The sequence below is a fragment of the Lepus europaeus genome, chromosome 1, assembly GCF_033115175.1.
Source record: "Lepus europaeus isolate LE1 chromosome 1, mLepTim1.pri, whole genome shotgun sequence".
NCBI lineage: Eukaryota > Metazoa > Chordata > Mammalia > Lagomorpha > Leporidae > Lepus > Lepus europaeus.
The window spans coordinates 141,326,510-141,343,966 of NC_084827.1; the positions used below are offsets into that span (position 1 = coordinate 141,326,510).

Below are 17,457 nucleotides of genomic sequence, written 5' to 3' on the forward strand. Positions count from 1 at the left end.
GGGGTGAACCAATGGAAGGAAGACCTTTCTCTCTGTTTCTCTTTCTCACTGTCTAAGTCTATCTGTCAAAAAACAAAAACAAAAACAAAAAACAAAAAACAAAAAACAATGATATTCTTCATAGAACACAAAAAAAATTATCCTAAAATTCACATGGAATCACAAAAGACTCCAAATAGCCAAAGCAATCTTGAACAAAAAGAACAAAGCTGAAGATATCATGATACCTGCTTTAGTGACACACTACAGAGTTATAGTAACCGAAACAGCATGGTACTGGCATAAATTCAGACACATAGTGCAATAGAACTGATGGAGATCCCAGAAATAATCTCCAAATCTATAATTAATGGATTCTCAACAAAGGCACCAAAACCAAATGCTGGAGAAAGGATAATTTCTTCAATAAACAGTGCTGTGAAAATTAGAGATCCAAGTGTAGTTTACTGTTTACCCTTCACTCTATAGAAAAAGCAACTCAAAATGGATTTTAGACCTAAATGTAAGACCTGAAACTACCAGAATAAAACAAAGGAGAATCACTTCAAGACATTCAGAATAGGCAATGATTTTTTTTTGTGTGTGTGTAAGACCCCCAAACACAATGCAATAAAAATAAAAACAAATGGGATTATGTTAAACGAAGAAGCTTCTGCATAGCAAAGGAAACAACAGAGTGGAAACAAACTGCTGGGAACTTCAGGCTGTAACTTTAGCCCTTGATGATAGAAGTCTAATTCACACAGGTTCTTTTTCTACTGTGGTCACCTTAAGTTTTTTTTTTTGTTTTGTTTTTTAAAGAATCTCTTCCATGAAGTTTACATCTTGTTCTTTGGAAACATGTACTATCTCTACTGCAGTCTTCTCTCTGCCACCAGCATCTCTCTTGGATTTTTTAAGGAGAGATCAGGTCCAAGTGCCAACATCATCCAACTCCAGGGGATATTTATAAAGTTATCTTAGTCATTCTCTGAAATCCTCTTCACTTGATTGAGGAGGAGGCAAAATATCATACCTCTCTAACTCTCTTGTTAAAGAAAGCTTTACTATCAATCTTCCTTATTAATCTCAGCTTCCTCTCAAATATGCTCAAGGTGGGCAGTGAGCTAAGGATCTCAAAACTGGATTCACAATTTTGTTGGGGCCTGCCATATTAAATGATTTGATACTTAATGATCTCTTTTTGAGGTTTCTGCTAGTTTAGAAAAAGTCACACTACATGCATATTTTAAATAAATGCCATTAAGTTACCATTTGTTTCTGCTAGTTTAGAAAAAGTCACACTACATGCATATTTTAAATAAATGCCATTAAGTTACCATTTTAGTTTTCAGCTCTTGTTTTATATTTAGCATGGTAATAGAATTCAAAATAATTGACCTCTCCATGACTAAATAGTTAAAAGGATTCTAGTAATCTTAATATCTCATGTGGTCTATTTTAAAAATTCAAAAAAAAAAAAACCCTAACGGAAATAAAAAGCTCTTCCACTACTCCAGAAGTATGAAAGAATGTGATTTTATGTGTGAATGCAATAGACAAGAGGTTGGCATTTTTTTTTTTCTATAAAGGGCTGGAGAGTAAGTATTTAAAGATGATCAGAACACTGTTATAACTATTCAACTTTTCCATCATAGCCCAAAAGCAGTCATAGACAATACATACACAAATGCCGCAGTGTTCCAATTATGCCTTATTTACATGAACAGGCTCCTTAGCTGTATTTGCCACAGTTTGATAACCTTGCTGTAGTGGTCTGGCATTACAGTTCACTTATCTCCAATCTCTCAATAAAATTAATGAAGAGTGCTAATTAACTAAGAGAAACTGATATATATATATATGTTATATATTCATATATATTATGTCACCAATTTTAACATACATTATATTAAATATAATGACAAGAACCTGACTTAATGTTAACAGTAATAATAAAAAAATCACCCTGTGGTCCGATACCTGTATCTTTCTTTGGGAATTATTGCTAAAGACTTTTAGATTAACTGCTAGTCAGTGAACAAAACTGACCTCATTATATTTGGTGAAAGGAAGCAAATGGTCCATTTTTTTGTATAACATTACTTAGTTCCCTCAAAAAAAAAAAGATTCTGCTAGCAAGGTTTAGCTAACTCTTTTTAATTAGCAGAATATTTGCACAAGCAAAAAAAAAATGACTTACAAGAGAAAGGACTCAAAGTATCACAGCATTTTAATTTCAATTTAATATTTACCTGGTAGTGATATGCAGGTTGCTGATAAACAGGCTGAGCTACCATCACAGGGGAACTAGATATAGAACGTGACTGTAAGATGAAGGAAAAATAGAAAAATTATGTACAAATTCTAAAAAATATCTCATTAATAAAATTTATCTCAAATTGTTGTCTAAACCAAGTCAACCTACAATTTATGTACAGAAATGCTATTTTTAAAACTCTTAATGATATTATCAACTCTACTTAAGTCTTTTTATTAAAATCATCAGAGTACTCCTACATTCATGTGGTTTCACTTCCATGGTAATGCCAAAAACAGTCACTAGAAATTTACTGTCTCCAAAGATTCTAAGAGAATATTTAGAGGAAAATGGCATCTGGACTTAGAATAATAATTCTTGAATTCACTGTGGAGACCAGCCATAGGCAGTTAATGTTTACAATAGTAGTCAGAACTAAATGATTAATCATATCTGATTTTCCTGCTGACTTCTCACTACTTACAAATAATCAACATTCCATTCCCACAGTATGTATCTAATTAAAACAAATACTTATTTACTGAAGCTCTTGTCAAATTCTGTTATTTCAGTAAATGGACAGTTAAATAAGTCAATTATGTAATAAACTTGTAAGTGATGTATCTATATCTGAAGAAAGTACAAGTAACAATTAATTACTCAAAGTGATAGAGCAAGTCCAATAACAAATTACTTAAGACCAGATCATTACTAAAACAGGCAAATTGTATTGCAAATGGTAAAAATAGCTCTAAAAACAGTAGTTAAAAGCCAATTTCTATAAAGGATCTAACTTACATTGTTTTGTTTTAGTGTTAACACCCTCAAAACTTACAGTTTTGTAAGATTCACAGACTAATGATACGCTAATAAAACTGTACCACACATTGACTAAAAAATAATGTAATCTACTAAATTAGTGAATTAAAGCAGAAAAAACACTATAATATCAGTAGATACAGAAAAATTCAACACCATTGTGTTGTCCTAGCAAATAGTATAGAAAATAACCTCTTGAATTGTTTTAGGGCAATAATTCTTAACCATGAGTGATTTTGCCCACTTGAGAATATCTGGTAATTTTAGGAGACATTTCTCGTTACCTTAACTATGGGGAGGTTATGGACATTTCTAAATATCCTTCAATTCACTGGATAACACTCTACAACAAAGGAATCATCTGGACCAAAATGACAATAGCGTCAGTGCTGAGAAACTGGTTGAAAGTATTTCCCAAAGCTTATAATGTATGTGTATGTCTCTCTGTGTGTATATGCAAATACATATATATATACTTTTATGCTTAAGGGTGAATCACTTGAACTTTTTAAGAAAAAGGTCACAGGGCCGGTGCTGTGGCGCAGTGGGTTAACGCCCTGGCCTGAAGCACTGGCATCCCATATGGGTGCTGGATGGAGATCTGGCTGCTCCACTTCTGATCCAGCTCTCTGCTATGGCCTGGGAAAGCAGTAGAAGATGGCCCAAGAGAAGGGACCCCTGCACCTGTGTGGGAGACCGGGAAGTAGCTCCTGGCTTTGGATCGGCGCAGCTCTGGCCGTTGTGGCCAACTGGGGAGTGAACCATCAGATGGAAGATCTCTCTCTCTTTCTCTCTGCCTCTCCTCCCTCTGTGCAACTCTGACTTTCAAATAAATAAATAAAATCTTAAAAAAAAAGATCATTAAATAAAAGTTTAATAAATGAAAAAAATTAAAAAAAAAAAAGAAAAAGGTGATGATGTTATGACTACATAAATACTATAGCAGAGAAATGGGCAGTGCAGTAACTGGAGGGATAAATAATGAGAAACAAAAGAATATAAAAATATAGATGTATAATGAATTATAAATGTTTTTTATTTTTTGACAGGTAGAGTTATAGACAGTGAGAGAGAGAGAAAGAAAGGTCTTCCTTCCATTGGTTCACCCCCCAAATGGCCGCCAAGGTTGGAACTACGCCAATCTGAAGCCAGGAGCCAGGTGCTTTTTCCTGGTCTCCCATGCAGGTGCAGGGACCCAAGTACTTGGGCCATCAACCACTGCCCTCCCAGGCCACAGCAGGGAGCTGGACTGGAAGAGGAGCAGCCGGGACTAGAACCCGGCGCCCATATGGGATGCTGGCACCGCAGGCGGAGGATTAACCAAGTGAGCTATGGTGCCAGCCCCATAAATGATCATTTAAATGAAATTTTGGCAGCGTTATATTATCAGCATTGAAAAATTAAAAGCATTACCACACATTAGCCTGAAACTATTAGGATATGTTATTTTTAAGAAAAATTAGCATTTATAAGAGTGTAAAAAACTATAGTATACTAAGCATAAATTCAGCAGATGTGTCAAACTTTTCTTATGGAAAAATAGAACATTTTTGATGGGTGGAAAAAAAGAAAACAAATGAATGGAGAGATGTATCATGTTCGTGGATGGGAAGAGTCAGTATTATAAAGCATTTAATGTCCCCAATTAATCTATGTATTTAATGCAATTCTAATAAAAGCCTAATTGATGCTTTCCACAGAACTGAACAAGCTGAATTACAAAATTTATACTTATAAAACAAAAACTTAAGGACAAAAGACTGTCAAAGGAGAACAAAGTTAGAGAGTTTTTCCTATCAGATTTCTTCTCTTTTTTTAAAGATTTATTTATTTTACTTGAAAGTCGCAGTTAGAGAGAGAGAGAGAGAGAGAGAGAGAGAGAGAGAGGTCTTCCATCCACTGGTTCACTCTCCAATTGGCCACAACCGCCAGAGCTGAGCCAATCTGAAGCCAGGAGCCAGGAGCCAGGAGCCTCCTCTGGGTCTCCCACGTGGGTGCAGGGGCTCAAGAATTGGGCCATTTTCCACTGCTTTCCCTGGCCATAGCAGAGAGCTGGATTGGAAGTAGAGTAGCCGGGTCTCAAACCATCACTCACATGGGATGCTGGCACCGCAGGCGGCGGCTTTACCAGTTAAGCCACAGAGCCGGTCCCTTTCCTATCAGATTTCAAAACTCATTATAAAACCACAGCAATGAAAAGAGATGGAAACTTGGTATTTGACAGGAGATTCATTTCAAAACAGTGATAAAAGTATGGACTAGTCAGCCAGCGCCGTGGCTCAACAGGCTAATCCTCCGCTTCGTGGTGCCAGCACACCGGGTTCTAGTCCCAGTTGGGGCGCCGGATTCTGTCCCGGTTGCCCCTCTTCCAGGCCAGCTCTCTGCTATGGCCCGGGAAGGCAGTGGAGGATGGCCCAAGTGCTTGGGCCCTACACCCTCATGGGAGACCAGGAGAAGCACCTGGCTCCTGCCTTCGGATCAGCGCGGTGCACCGGCTGCGGCGGCCATTGGAGGGTGAACCAACGGCAAAAGGAAGACCTTTCTCTCTGTCTCTCTCTCTCTCTTACTGTCCACTCTGCCTGTCAAAAATTAAAAAAAAATATATAGTATGGACTAGTCAATATATAAATGGAGATTTAAGATTCAGATGTGGAAAGCAACAACACTGTACTATTTAAAACGTAAAGTATAGAATATTTTTATTCTAGTAAAGAAGATTTTTTAAGACAGGACACTAGGAGTTGAAACCATAAAGGAAAAACAGTAAGACATTTGTCAACATTAAAACAAAGAACGAAAAATTCATATTTTTTTTAATGAGAAGAAACATAAATGGACATGGTACAAACTGGGAGATTTTTACAACTCAGAAATTCATAGCTAAAGATCTAAAGGAAAAAGACAAATTATCCCAACAGAAAAATGAATAAAAAATATGAACGGGCAGTTCACAGCAAACTGGAATGGCCAAAAAATATATGAATAAACATATGAAACTGGAATGGCCAATAAATATATGAAAATATGTTCAATCTTATCAGTAACTAGGCAAATGAATAGAAAAAAACCCACTGCATAATAGTATTGGCAAAAATGTAAAAAAATCCTGATTATTATAAGAGTTGGCAGATTATGGAGAAGTCAGCTCTCATAATCTGTTTCTAGAATGTAAAGTGGCACTTGTAAAGCTATTTGGCAAAAACTAGTCAAAGATGTGCAAACATTGTGAATATGAATTCCAATGCATATTTTAGCTTAGACCAGTATACAGTAGGGGAGCACAAAAATTTTCCAGTGACACATGGGCATGAGTAATGTTAAGAGTACCAATCTGCAGATCCATCCATCTGTGTCCTCCTTCCTAATATGCTCTGCCTGTAAACCTGTGTACTCTTTTGAAAACTCCCCTTTAACTATTACCTATTTCCTTTTTTTAAAAAAGCACATTTCTCGCTCATTCTGGATCTTACTATAATGCTTTGCTTTAGAATGTAAACAATTACACAATTCACAAAGGAAATACTCTGAGAAACAGGCGGAAGAAAAGCCAAAGAGTTTAAGTAATATTAAAGGGGGATGGTACCTTATTTTATCCAGGGAATAATCTTAAATTAGCTGAACATTACAGGGATACATATGAACTCATTTATTTGAGTTTAAATGTGAAGTTAGAATTTTCTAATAGAATATTTTATTCAGTTTCATTTGACTAATTTTGTTAATTGAGTTACCAAGCAGACACTTTCCATTATTAAAATATAGGTACAAAATTTTTGATAAAATATAATTAAAGAAAGTATGCAATTTATAATATGCTTAACCTAAACACATGACAAATTTCAGCTACCAACTTAAAAATGAATGTGTATACTAATAATTTAAAAAATTTTAGAGCAATATAAGCAAAATCTTGGCAAAATCACTATCCTACAAAAACTTTCACATAATATACACAAGAACTAAATGTTCAATGGAGACTTGATTGTAGGAAAAACTTTAAATGTCCATCAATAGATGCAAATAAAAAATCATGGTAGTTACACAATAGAATATTATAAAATATTAAAATAAGTGAACTAGAAACATAAGATCAACATGGTATAATCCAAAAAATGGATCAACATGGTTTAATCCCAAAAACATATTGCTGAGTAAAAAAGCAAGATTATTTATATAACGTTTCAAACCACCCAAAGCAATGATATATATTGCTTAAGGACACATATATGTTAGTGGTAAAAATATAACAAATGTGGGGGCTGGCGCCTGACGCAGTAAGTTAATCCTCCGCCTGTGGTGTTGACATCCTAAATGGGGGCCGCTTCTAGTTCCGGCTGCTCCTCTTCCAATCCAGCTCTCTGCTATGGTCTGGGAAAGTAGAAGACGGCCCAAGTGGTTGGGTTCCTACACCCACATAGGGGACCTGGAAGAAGTGCTTGGCTCCTGGCTTCGGATTGGCGCAGCTCTGGCCATTGGAGCCATTTGGGGAGTGAAACACCAGAAGGAAGACCTTTCCCTCTGTCTCTCCCTCTCACTGTCTGTAATTTTACCTCTCAAATAAATAAATAAATAAAATCTTTTTAAAAAACATATCAAATGAGCCAGAAAGATATTCTGGCTAATTCTGAGGAGAAAAGAAGGATAAGGGAATGGGAATAAGTAGACTTCATCTGAATTTGTCCTATTTTACTCTGCTCTCCTTTAAAAAGATCTTATAAGGAAAATAATAACATCTGTTAAATTTGGGTGGTAGGGACATGTGTATTATGTTATTATTTGCATTTGTCTGTGACTGAAATATTTTAGAAATAAAACAAATATTTAAAAAATCTTATAGTAAGAGATGGAAACTCTTCTAATATGAAATTACTTACAGGCCAAGGTGGTGGGACAGAAGTTACTTCTGGAGTATGAAAATAAGCAACACCATTATGATAAGTGTAAGGATAGCCAGTTGAAGTTGTTAGGTACATTGTTCCAGCTGCTGGCATTATACTAGAACCTAAAGAAAAGATTAAATAATATTAATTGATATGTTCAATCTAACTTTTAAAAATATAATTTCTGAACACTGTTTGGAAAAATCTTGAGCTTGAGACATCTACATAGCTTACTACAATAAAAATTAAACATCACAAGTATTTTTAGAGAAAATTCCATATGTTAAAATATCTTTGAAGCATGTATTTTACAACTTATTATCTTAGGACTTTTATTAGCTTATGGTGATTAACAGAAAAAGAAATCAGGTTAATAAGAAGTATTAAAACCCCATCAATTCAGATTCTAACACCAGTATACCAGAAGAATTTAACAATTTAGTTAACAGTTAAGTCACTATTTTTACAAACATAAATTATATGAGTATGATTTAGTTATTTAAAGATTATAAATACTGTAATTAAGTTCCTAGGATTTTAGCCAGACCTTTTATATTTTTCCCCATTAAATACCAGTTTATTTTTTCATTTTTATTTTTAAGACAACATAATTTAATGTATATTATAGTCAAAAGCTTAATGCTCCACTAAATAAAGACTTTAACAAGTAAACAGTAAAAAGACTATAGTTCAGTAGGAATATGGGCAAGGGTTATAAACAATAATCAAATGAAAAGATGTCAATTTCTCTCATATACAGCAAATTTTAAAATGATCACAGACCATTAAATCTACATTCGATTTAAGTTAAAAGGCTGAGAAATGATCATCACATCTATAGTATATCATTCATAATAATTTGACAGAAATATAAAACAAAGTAGGACAAAACACTGCAGCAATATCTATACAAACAGGGATTTCTTTTTTTTTTGTTTGTTTTTTGAGCTTTTTAAAAAATATTTATTTGTTTGAAAGGCAGAGTTTACCAAGAGAGAGAGGGAGAGACAGAAACACAAAGAGCAAGATATCATCCATCTGTTGGTTCACTCCCTGAATGGCTGCAATGGCTGGGTTGGGCTGATCTGAAGCCAGGAGCCAGGAGCTTCCTCTCCTACGTGGGTGGTGCCCAAGGACTTGGGACATCTTCCATTGCTTTCCCAGGCACATTAGCAGGGAGCTGAATTCGGAGGTGGAGCAGACAAGACTCAAACTGGTGCCCATATAGGATGCCTGTGTTGCAGGCAGTGGCTCTACCCACTATACCACAATGCTGTCCCCTGTTCTTAATTTTTTTTTTTTTTGATAGGCAGAGTGGACAGTGAGAGAGAGACAGAGAGAAAGGTCTTCCTTTTGCCGTTGGTTCACCCTCCAATGGCCGCCGCGGTAGCGCACTGCGGCCGGCGCACCGCGCTGATCCGATGGCAGGAGCCAGGTGCTTCTCCTGGTCTCCCATGGGGTGCAGGGCCCAAGGACTTGGGCCATCCTCCACTGCACTCCCTGGCCACAGCAGAGAGCTGGCCTGGAAGAGGGGCAACCGGGACAGGATCGGTGCCCCGACCGGGACTAGATCCCGGTGTGCCGGCGCCGCAAGGCGGAGGATTAGCCTAGTGAGCCGCGGCGCCGGCCCCTGTTCTTAATTTTAAAAACAATTTTAAGCTTCCACATGTAAAGGAGAACTTGCAGTATTTTTGTGTCGGCTTATTTCACTCAACATGATACCCTCCAATTGCAACCATTTTGATGCAAATGATAGAATTTCATTCTTTTTAAATAGCTGAATAAATTCCATTGTATAAATACCATATTTTCTTTATTCATCTGATGACAGTCACCTTGATTCCATATTTTAGTATTGTGAACAGTGCTGCTATGAACATTGTGGTACAAGTACCTCTTTGGTACTGTGTGTTCATTATACCTTTGATTTTTAAAAGTTCAGAGATGATGGAGGCAATGAAGTTGAAAAAGATTCTAAAGTCATTCCGTATCACTAATTCTTTAGGTCTACAATTAGCAAGCATTCATCCATGCTATGGCTCTCTTTTATCTCTCTTTTATTCTCTGGTCTTCTTTTGCTGCAATTGCTGCTATTGCAAACATGATCACAAGTGGCTACTTTGGGGTCCTCTTCTCTTTTCTCAGGCCAAGTTACATGGAAATAATCAAATAACTTCTTTTTGTGTCATGGGTACTTTAAAAGTTACATGAGCCAAATTTGATTAAGAACTTCACCAGCAAAGCTATATAAATTACAAGAACTGACAAAGCTCCTTTCACAATACCAGTGCTTCTCAAAATTTAACATACATTATAATCCTCTAGCTTCCAAAAATAAAAATTACACAGACCCATCTTCAGAGATCTTGATTCATTTAGTCTGGGGTAGAGTTTAAGAATTTTGATTATTGGGGCCCATGTTGGCACATAGCAGGTAAAGCTGCTGTCTCTAATGCTAGCATCCCATATGGGCACCAGTTTGTGTTACTGCTACTCCACTTCCAATCCAGCTTCCTGATAATGTGCCTGGGAAGGCAATGGAGGATGGCCCAAATCCTTGGGCCCCTTTACCCATGTGGGAGACAAGGAGGAAGCTCCTGGCTCCTGGCTTCGAATCTGCCCAGCTCCTGCCAATGTGGCCATTTGGGGAGTGGGCCAGTGGATGGAAGATCTATCTCTCTTTCTCCCCATCTCTCTGTAACTCTGCCTTTCAAATAAATATATCTTTAAAAATTTTGATTTTGACAGTTCCCACGTGAACAGATGTTATCTACAAATTTTAAGCAGTACTGGACTATCACTTTATTTATTTATTTTTTGACAGGCAGAGTGGACGGAGAGACAGAAAGAAAGGTCTTCCTTGGCCGTTGGTTCACCCTCCAATGGCCGCTGCGGTAGGCGTGCTGCAGCCAGTGCACCGCGCTGATCCGATGGCAGGAGCCAGGTGCTTCTCCTGGTCTCCCATGGGGTGCAGAGCCCAAGTACTTGGGCCATCCTCCACTGCACTCCCTGGCCACAGCAGAGAGCTGGCCTGGAAGAGGGGCAACCGGGACAGGATCAGTGCCCCGACCGGGACTAGAACCCAGTGTGCCGGCGCTGCAAGGCGGAGGATTAGCCTAGTGAGCCGCGGCGCCGGCCTATATATATATATATATTTTTAAGATTTATTTATTTATTTGAAAATCAGAGTTACACAGAGAGGGAGAGAGAGACGGGGCTGGGCCAGGCCAAAGCCAGGAGCCAGGAACTTCATCCAGATTTCCCTTTATTTTATTTTTAAAAAGATGGGGCTGTGGGCCGGCATTGTGGTTCACTAGGTTAATCCTCCACCTGTGGCGCCGGCATCCCATATGGGCGCCGGGTTCTGGTCCCGGTTGCTCCTCTTCCAGTCCAGCCATTTGGGGGGGTGAACCAACAGTAGGAAGACCTTTCTCTCTCTCTCTCTCTCTCTCTCTCTCTCTCTCTCTCTCTCTCTAACTCTATCTGTCAAATAAATAAAAAATAAATAAAAAAGATGGGGCTGGCGTTGTGACATAGCAAGTAAAGCTGCTGCCTGCTGTCTCCAATGGCAGCATCCCATACAGGTGCCAGTTTGAGTTCCAGCTTTTCTATTTCTGTTATAGCTCACTGCTATTGAGCTTGAGAAGGTAGAAGAGGATGGCTCGAGTGCTTGGGCCCCTGCACCCACATGGGAGACCCAGAAGGAGCTCCTGGTTCCTGGCTTTGGCCTGGTCCAGCCCTAACTGCTGCAGCCATTTGGGAATAAACCAGTGGATGAAAGATCTCTCTCTCTCTCCTTGTCTCTCCCCTTCTCTCTGTAACTATGCCTTTAAAAGAAATAAATATATCTTTTTAGAAAAATATTTATTTGAAAAGCAGACTGACAAAGATATACACACACAAACACATAGACATACACAAGAGATACGGAGGGAGAGAGGTCTTCTATCTGCTGATTCACTTCCCAAATGTCTACAACAGCCAAGGCTGAATCAGGCTGAAGTGAAGCCAGGAGCCAGGAACTCCACTGGAGTCTCCTATGTGGGCGGCAGGAGCCCAACTACATGAGCCATCATCTGCTGCCCCCCCCCCCCCCAGGTGCATTAGTAAGGAGCTGTATTGGAAGTGGAGTAGCTGAGACTGGAATCAGGAACCCTGATGTGGGACGCAGGTGTCTCCAGTGGTGGCTTAACCTGCAAAGCCACAATGCAGCCCTAGCTTATCACTTTAAAAGAGGCAATATTACTTTTCACTGTGTTTGATGATCTAGCATTTTTACTATATATTTTAGCGGTTTTTAATTAGATTCTTTTGAGAATATAAAGAAATCCATGGACTTTTTTTTTTCTCAAAAATATACATACATAGTCAATTCAAGAGGTTCACGGGTTCTCCCCCCCTCCTCCACATTGATTCAACAGATAGACCATGGATCATGAATGAACCATGATTTATCTGTGATAAATAAATTTTGATTGCATACTATTCTAAGTCATTAAACTAGGCCTTGGTGATATGGTGAAAAATAAAAAACAATGGACATAGTCTAGTCTCTATCCCTGTAGAAATTATGTTCCAGTAGGGAAGATACAGTCATTAGCTAATCACATAAGCAACACATTAAGTACAATTTTGATGAAGACATGAAGAGGTAATACAGGTTGTCATACTGAACATTTCAATTATTTATATATAGCCATATACTTACTAATCTCCCTTTACTATATGGAATGTTTGAGAAGAAAGCATTATTTTTTAATTGAGAAGGAGAGAGAGAGAGAGAAACCAAGCTGTTATCCACTGGTTCACTCCTGAAATACCTGGGCTTGGCTCATGCCAAGAGTTGGAATGCAACCCACGTCTCCTACGTGGGTAACATGAATTTAGTCATTTGAGCCATCACTTGCTGCCTCCCAGGCTCTACATTAGCAGGAATGCTGGAATTGGGAGCTGAACTGGGATTTGAACCCAGGCACTCCAAAATGGGATGTGGATGTCTTAACCTTTAGGCCAAATGTCTGTACTGGAAATATTTGGTCTGTGCTTTAAATAATTAATTGGGGGTGGGGGGCTGTGCTGTGGTACAGCAGGTTAAAGCCCCAGCCTGCAGCGCTGGCATCCCGTATGGGCATATGGGCGCTGGTTCGAGTCCCAGCTGCTTCATTTCTTTTTTTTTTTTTCTTAAGATTTATTTATTTATTTGAAAGTCAGAGTTACACACACAGAGAGAAGAGGCAGAAAGAGAGATGTCTTCCATCTGCTGGTTCACTCCCCAGTTGGCCGCAATGGCTGAAGCTGTGCTGATCCAAAGCCAGGAGCCAGGAGCCAGGAGCTTCTTTTGGGTCCCCCACGTGATTTGCAGGAGCCCAAGGACTTGGGCCATCTTCTACTGGTTTCCTAGGCCATAGCAGAGAGGTGGATCAGAAGTGGCACAGCTGAATCTTGAACCGGCGCCTATACGGGATGCCAACACTGCAGGAGGCGGCTTTACCCGCTACGCCATAGCACTGACCCTGGCTGCTCCACTTCTGATCCAGCTCCCTGCTAATGTGCCTGGGGAAGCAGTAGAGGATGGCCCAAGTCCTTAAGCTGCTGTACCAAAAGTGGGAGACCCGGAAGAAGCTCCTGGATCCTGGCTTAGGATGGCTCAGCTCCAGCCATTGCAGCCACTTGGGGAGTGAACCAGGAGATAGAAAACTTCTCTCTGTCTCCACCTCTCTCTGTAACTCTGTCATTCGAATAAATAAAATAAATTTTTTTTTTTTAAAAAAGAATGAATGTGATGATAAAAAGCATTCTATGGAAAGGAAACAGTGAATCAGAGAGTCCTGAGGTGTGGTTATGCTCTGGAACTAAGAGAAGGCTAGCCAGCTAAAGCATGAAAAGAAAAAAGAATAGCTCAAAATATGCTATGAATAAGATGTACACTTCTGAAAGATCACTCCAGTTGTCTTTTAAATGATGGATTGGAAGGCAGCAATATTGTTTTCAGAGAGGACAGTTCTAACAATTTTCTAGTAACCAAGGTAAGCCAAGTGGGTAGCTGGGCTGGTGTTGGCAATGGAAAGAAGGGACAGATTTGAGACAAAAATGTTAAGAACTGCTTTTATTTTATAAATATATGTTTAACATTTTTTTTTTTTGCAGAAAAGGGAAAAGAACTTTGGATTCAAACAATCTTGCGTTTGAAGGCTCATGTTAAGTTATTTAACTACACACTTCTCAAACTGGTTATGGGATGGTATTCCAGGAGATATGAAAAGCTACTGGCTGGAGGGGGGGTTGTATTGTGACAGTGAGTAAAGTCTCCTCCTGTTACACCAGCATCCCATATGGGCACTTGTTTGAGTTCCAGTTGTTCAACTCTGATCCATCTCCCTGCTAATGGCCTGAGAAAAGTAGTGGAAGATGGACCAAGTGTTCGGGCCTGTCATCCACATGGGAGACCTGGAAGAAGCTTCTGGTTCCTAGCTTCGTGGCCATCAGGGGAGTGAATCAGTACACAGAAGATCTCTCTGTCTCTTCCTTTCTCTCTGTCACTCTTTCAAATAAATATTCAGAAATCTACCAACAACAGATGCTGGAGAGGATGTGGGGAAAAAGGGACACTAACCCACTGTTGGTGGGAATGCAAACTGGTTAAGCCACTATGGAAGTCTGTCTGGAGATTCCTCAGAAACCTGAACATAACCCTACCATACAACCCAGCCATCCCACTCCTTGGAATTTACCCAAAGGAAATTAATTTGGCTAATAAGAAAGCCATCTGCACATTAATGTTTATTGCAGCTCAATTCACAATAGCTAAGACCTGGAACCAACCCAAATGCCCATCAACAGTAGACTGGATAAAGAAATTATGGGACATGTACTCAAATAAATAAAGAAATCTTAAAAATGAAAGAAAGAAAAGGTACTAGCTGAACATAGTGATTTTCCCATTGAAGCACTTTTATTCAAACAATTGCTTTTGGAAAAATATTTTCATATTCGAAAAACAACATGATATTATGGAACAGAATGCAAATGTGCATGAAGTTTTTACATAACCTTGAGACTTTAAAAATATTTTGCAATTCTAATATGCTGCTTTGGGTTGACATAGCATGCCCAGATGAACTCTCCTTTACCTTTATGAGTATTTCAGTAGGAACACTGTTCAAACAAAGACTTTGCCTTTCTAAGACTGAATGTTACCTTTGTAAAAGTAGAGCTAATAATATATTACAGGTTGCTGCAAAAATTAAATGAAATAAATAAAAATCTATAACACTGACTCCTGCATTGAATAGTTGTTAAAAACTATTTGTATTTTTGAAGCATTTAGCATAGTAATGATTTATATTCTATTTTAGTAACTAGTGGTTCATAATATGAACATTATTACTTAGTACCTACCGTTGGTGATAATGGGCTAAAGAACCATTACTACATATTACAGCTTAACCATTTAATTAACAAGAGTAATCTGAAAATACTCAGCATTCTATCATATTAAATATATCCTACTTTGTATTAACCTACTGGGGATACTTTGGTTAGCTACTAAATTAAAAAACACCCACTTAAAAATAAACAGTATCTGTTAACTTCTAAGCTAAAGGCAGAACAATCCAAGTGAGCACAATTTATTAATTTATTAAAAGATTTAATAACTAGCTAATGTTTTACATATCCCAGAAGATACTGGGATGAGGTTAAGGAAAAGTAAAAAGTTAGTTATTAATTTTATATGAGGTATTTCCTTCTAGCCAAAGACTTCATTAAATATTTTAATAACTATAGAGAAAACATTAACTATAAAATTGTCCAATTTAATAAATGGGAAGACTTAGAAAGGAACAGAATTGAAAGCATTACCGAAAGTAAAGCTTAAAACTTTAGGGATTGTTCCCTTTGATAATTATGACACATGTGTTTGGGTTACAATACATGGTAATGCAGCAAGTTCTGATATTATTTCTATTATTTTAACTTTCATCATTTGTACTTTAATTTTAAATAATTTTTCTGATTAGAAAATTTTCTAAATAGTAATTTTAAATGACTAATAATTTTCATGATATTTTAATCAGAAAATACTTTTGCTTCAAAGATATAACTGTATGAAATATACTTAAGCATTATTGTGTAAATTTTTCCCTAGGCAAAACCCCTATGATATATAATTTTGTAATATGAAATATGAGGATACTTCAAAAAGCTCACGGGAAAACTGAATTGAAACATTAAATTTATGTTAATGCAAAAAATTTTGATGTTCATGCAGTTACTTCTTGGTACACATCATATTTTCCATGAAGGCCCCTCATATTAATTTGACCAGCAAACTGGATAAAATAACTATATTAAATGATAGAAACATGATATTTTAATAAAGTTCTATAAAAATCTAGTATTTCAAAAAAGAACAATGCAAAAATATTGAAAAATACATTGGTTCTCAATACATACGAGGGATCCCTACTTGTTGTTTTCTTATTGCTGGACCAATGTTCAGTTTTTTATCCTTGTAATTAAGTTTTTCAGCCTAAAGTAAAGAAAAAAATAAATTATCTTAGGACTATTATTTATAAAACCAATAAGGAAACCTAGGGAGAAAATTTTTAACATTCAGACAATAGTGTTCTTTGAAAGATATAATGCCTAATGAAAAGAGCCAACTCTGAATTCAAACAGATCTAGCTCTGAATCTTGATTCCAATGCTCTCATTTTTAATACAGTCAATCCTCATTATTCATGGATTTTGCATTTGTGAATTTTTCTATTCACTAAAACTTATTTGTAACTCCAAAATCAATACTCATTTTTGAGGCTACTAGAAGACATGTGCAGAGTGGTCAAACATGTGAGTAGGCTGACCTGCACATTCCAGGCTGAGGTGAAGGAAGCTATGCTCTTTCCATTTCAGCTTTTATACTGAAAATGTGTCCTCTTCAAGCTCTGTTTATTGGCACATTTTTCACACTTTTTTTTTGGGGGGGGCTTTTGCCATTTAAAATGGCCCCCAAGTATATAGATGAAATGCTGGCTTGTACTCCTAAGCACAAGACTGTCATGTGCCTTATGGAAAAAAATATGTGTTAGACAAGCTTAATTTAGGAATTAGTGCTGTTGGTGGTGAATTCAATGTTAATGAATCAACAATCTATTAAATATGGTATCTTTAAATAGAAACACACACAGGATTATGTATTAATGACAGTTAATGCCAGTGTTGTGAGCAATGGTTCTGAGAACCTCATCTGTATTTTCTCTAGGAAAAGCTCAGTATTTACTAATTCAGTATTTGTGGCAACTCCATAACTGTTACACATAACAAGAATCAGATGTATATGATTTTAATAATATGTAATTCTAATTCTACTTTGAGAAAAATTGTTACAATTTTCACAACTTAAAGTTATTACACTGAACTACAGACTATAGATTTCTATGAATGCCCTTAGTTTATAAATTTATAAAGTTTTTGTGGCCAGAGTGGTGGCATAGTAGGCTAAGCCTCTGCCTCCAGGTGC

The 17,457-nt window shown here is 37.4% G+C and overlaps 1 protein-coding gene across 2 annotated transcripts in view; it reads right to left on the minus strand.

Annotated features, from left to right (window-relative positions):
• Window positions 1-17,457, minus strand: part of BOLL (boule homolog, RNA binding protein) — a 69,813-nt gene that overhangs the window by 40,157 nt on the left and 12,199 nt on the right. Inside the window, exons 5-7 of one of the 2 annotated variants that reach the window (XM_062201282.1) lie at window positions 16,393-16,468; window positions 7,933-8,060; window positions 2,235-2,306 (exon numbers count right to left, since the gene is read on the minus strand). In XM_062201282.1, the coding sequence (XP_062057266.1) occupies window positions 2,235-2,306; window positions 7,933-8,060; window positions 16,393-16,468 (276 nt within the window). Of the gene's footprint in view, window positions 1-2,234; window positions 2,307-7,932; window positions 8,061-12,941; window positions 12,955-16,392; window positions 16,469-17,457 lie in introns of those variants that run through there. The other variant, XM_062201292.1, reaches the window with a different exon arrangement.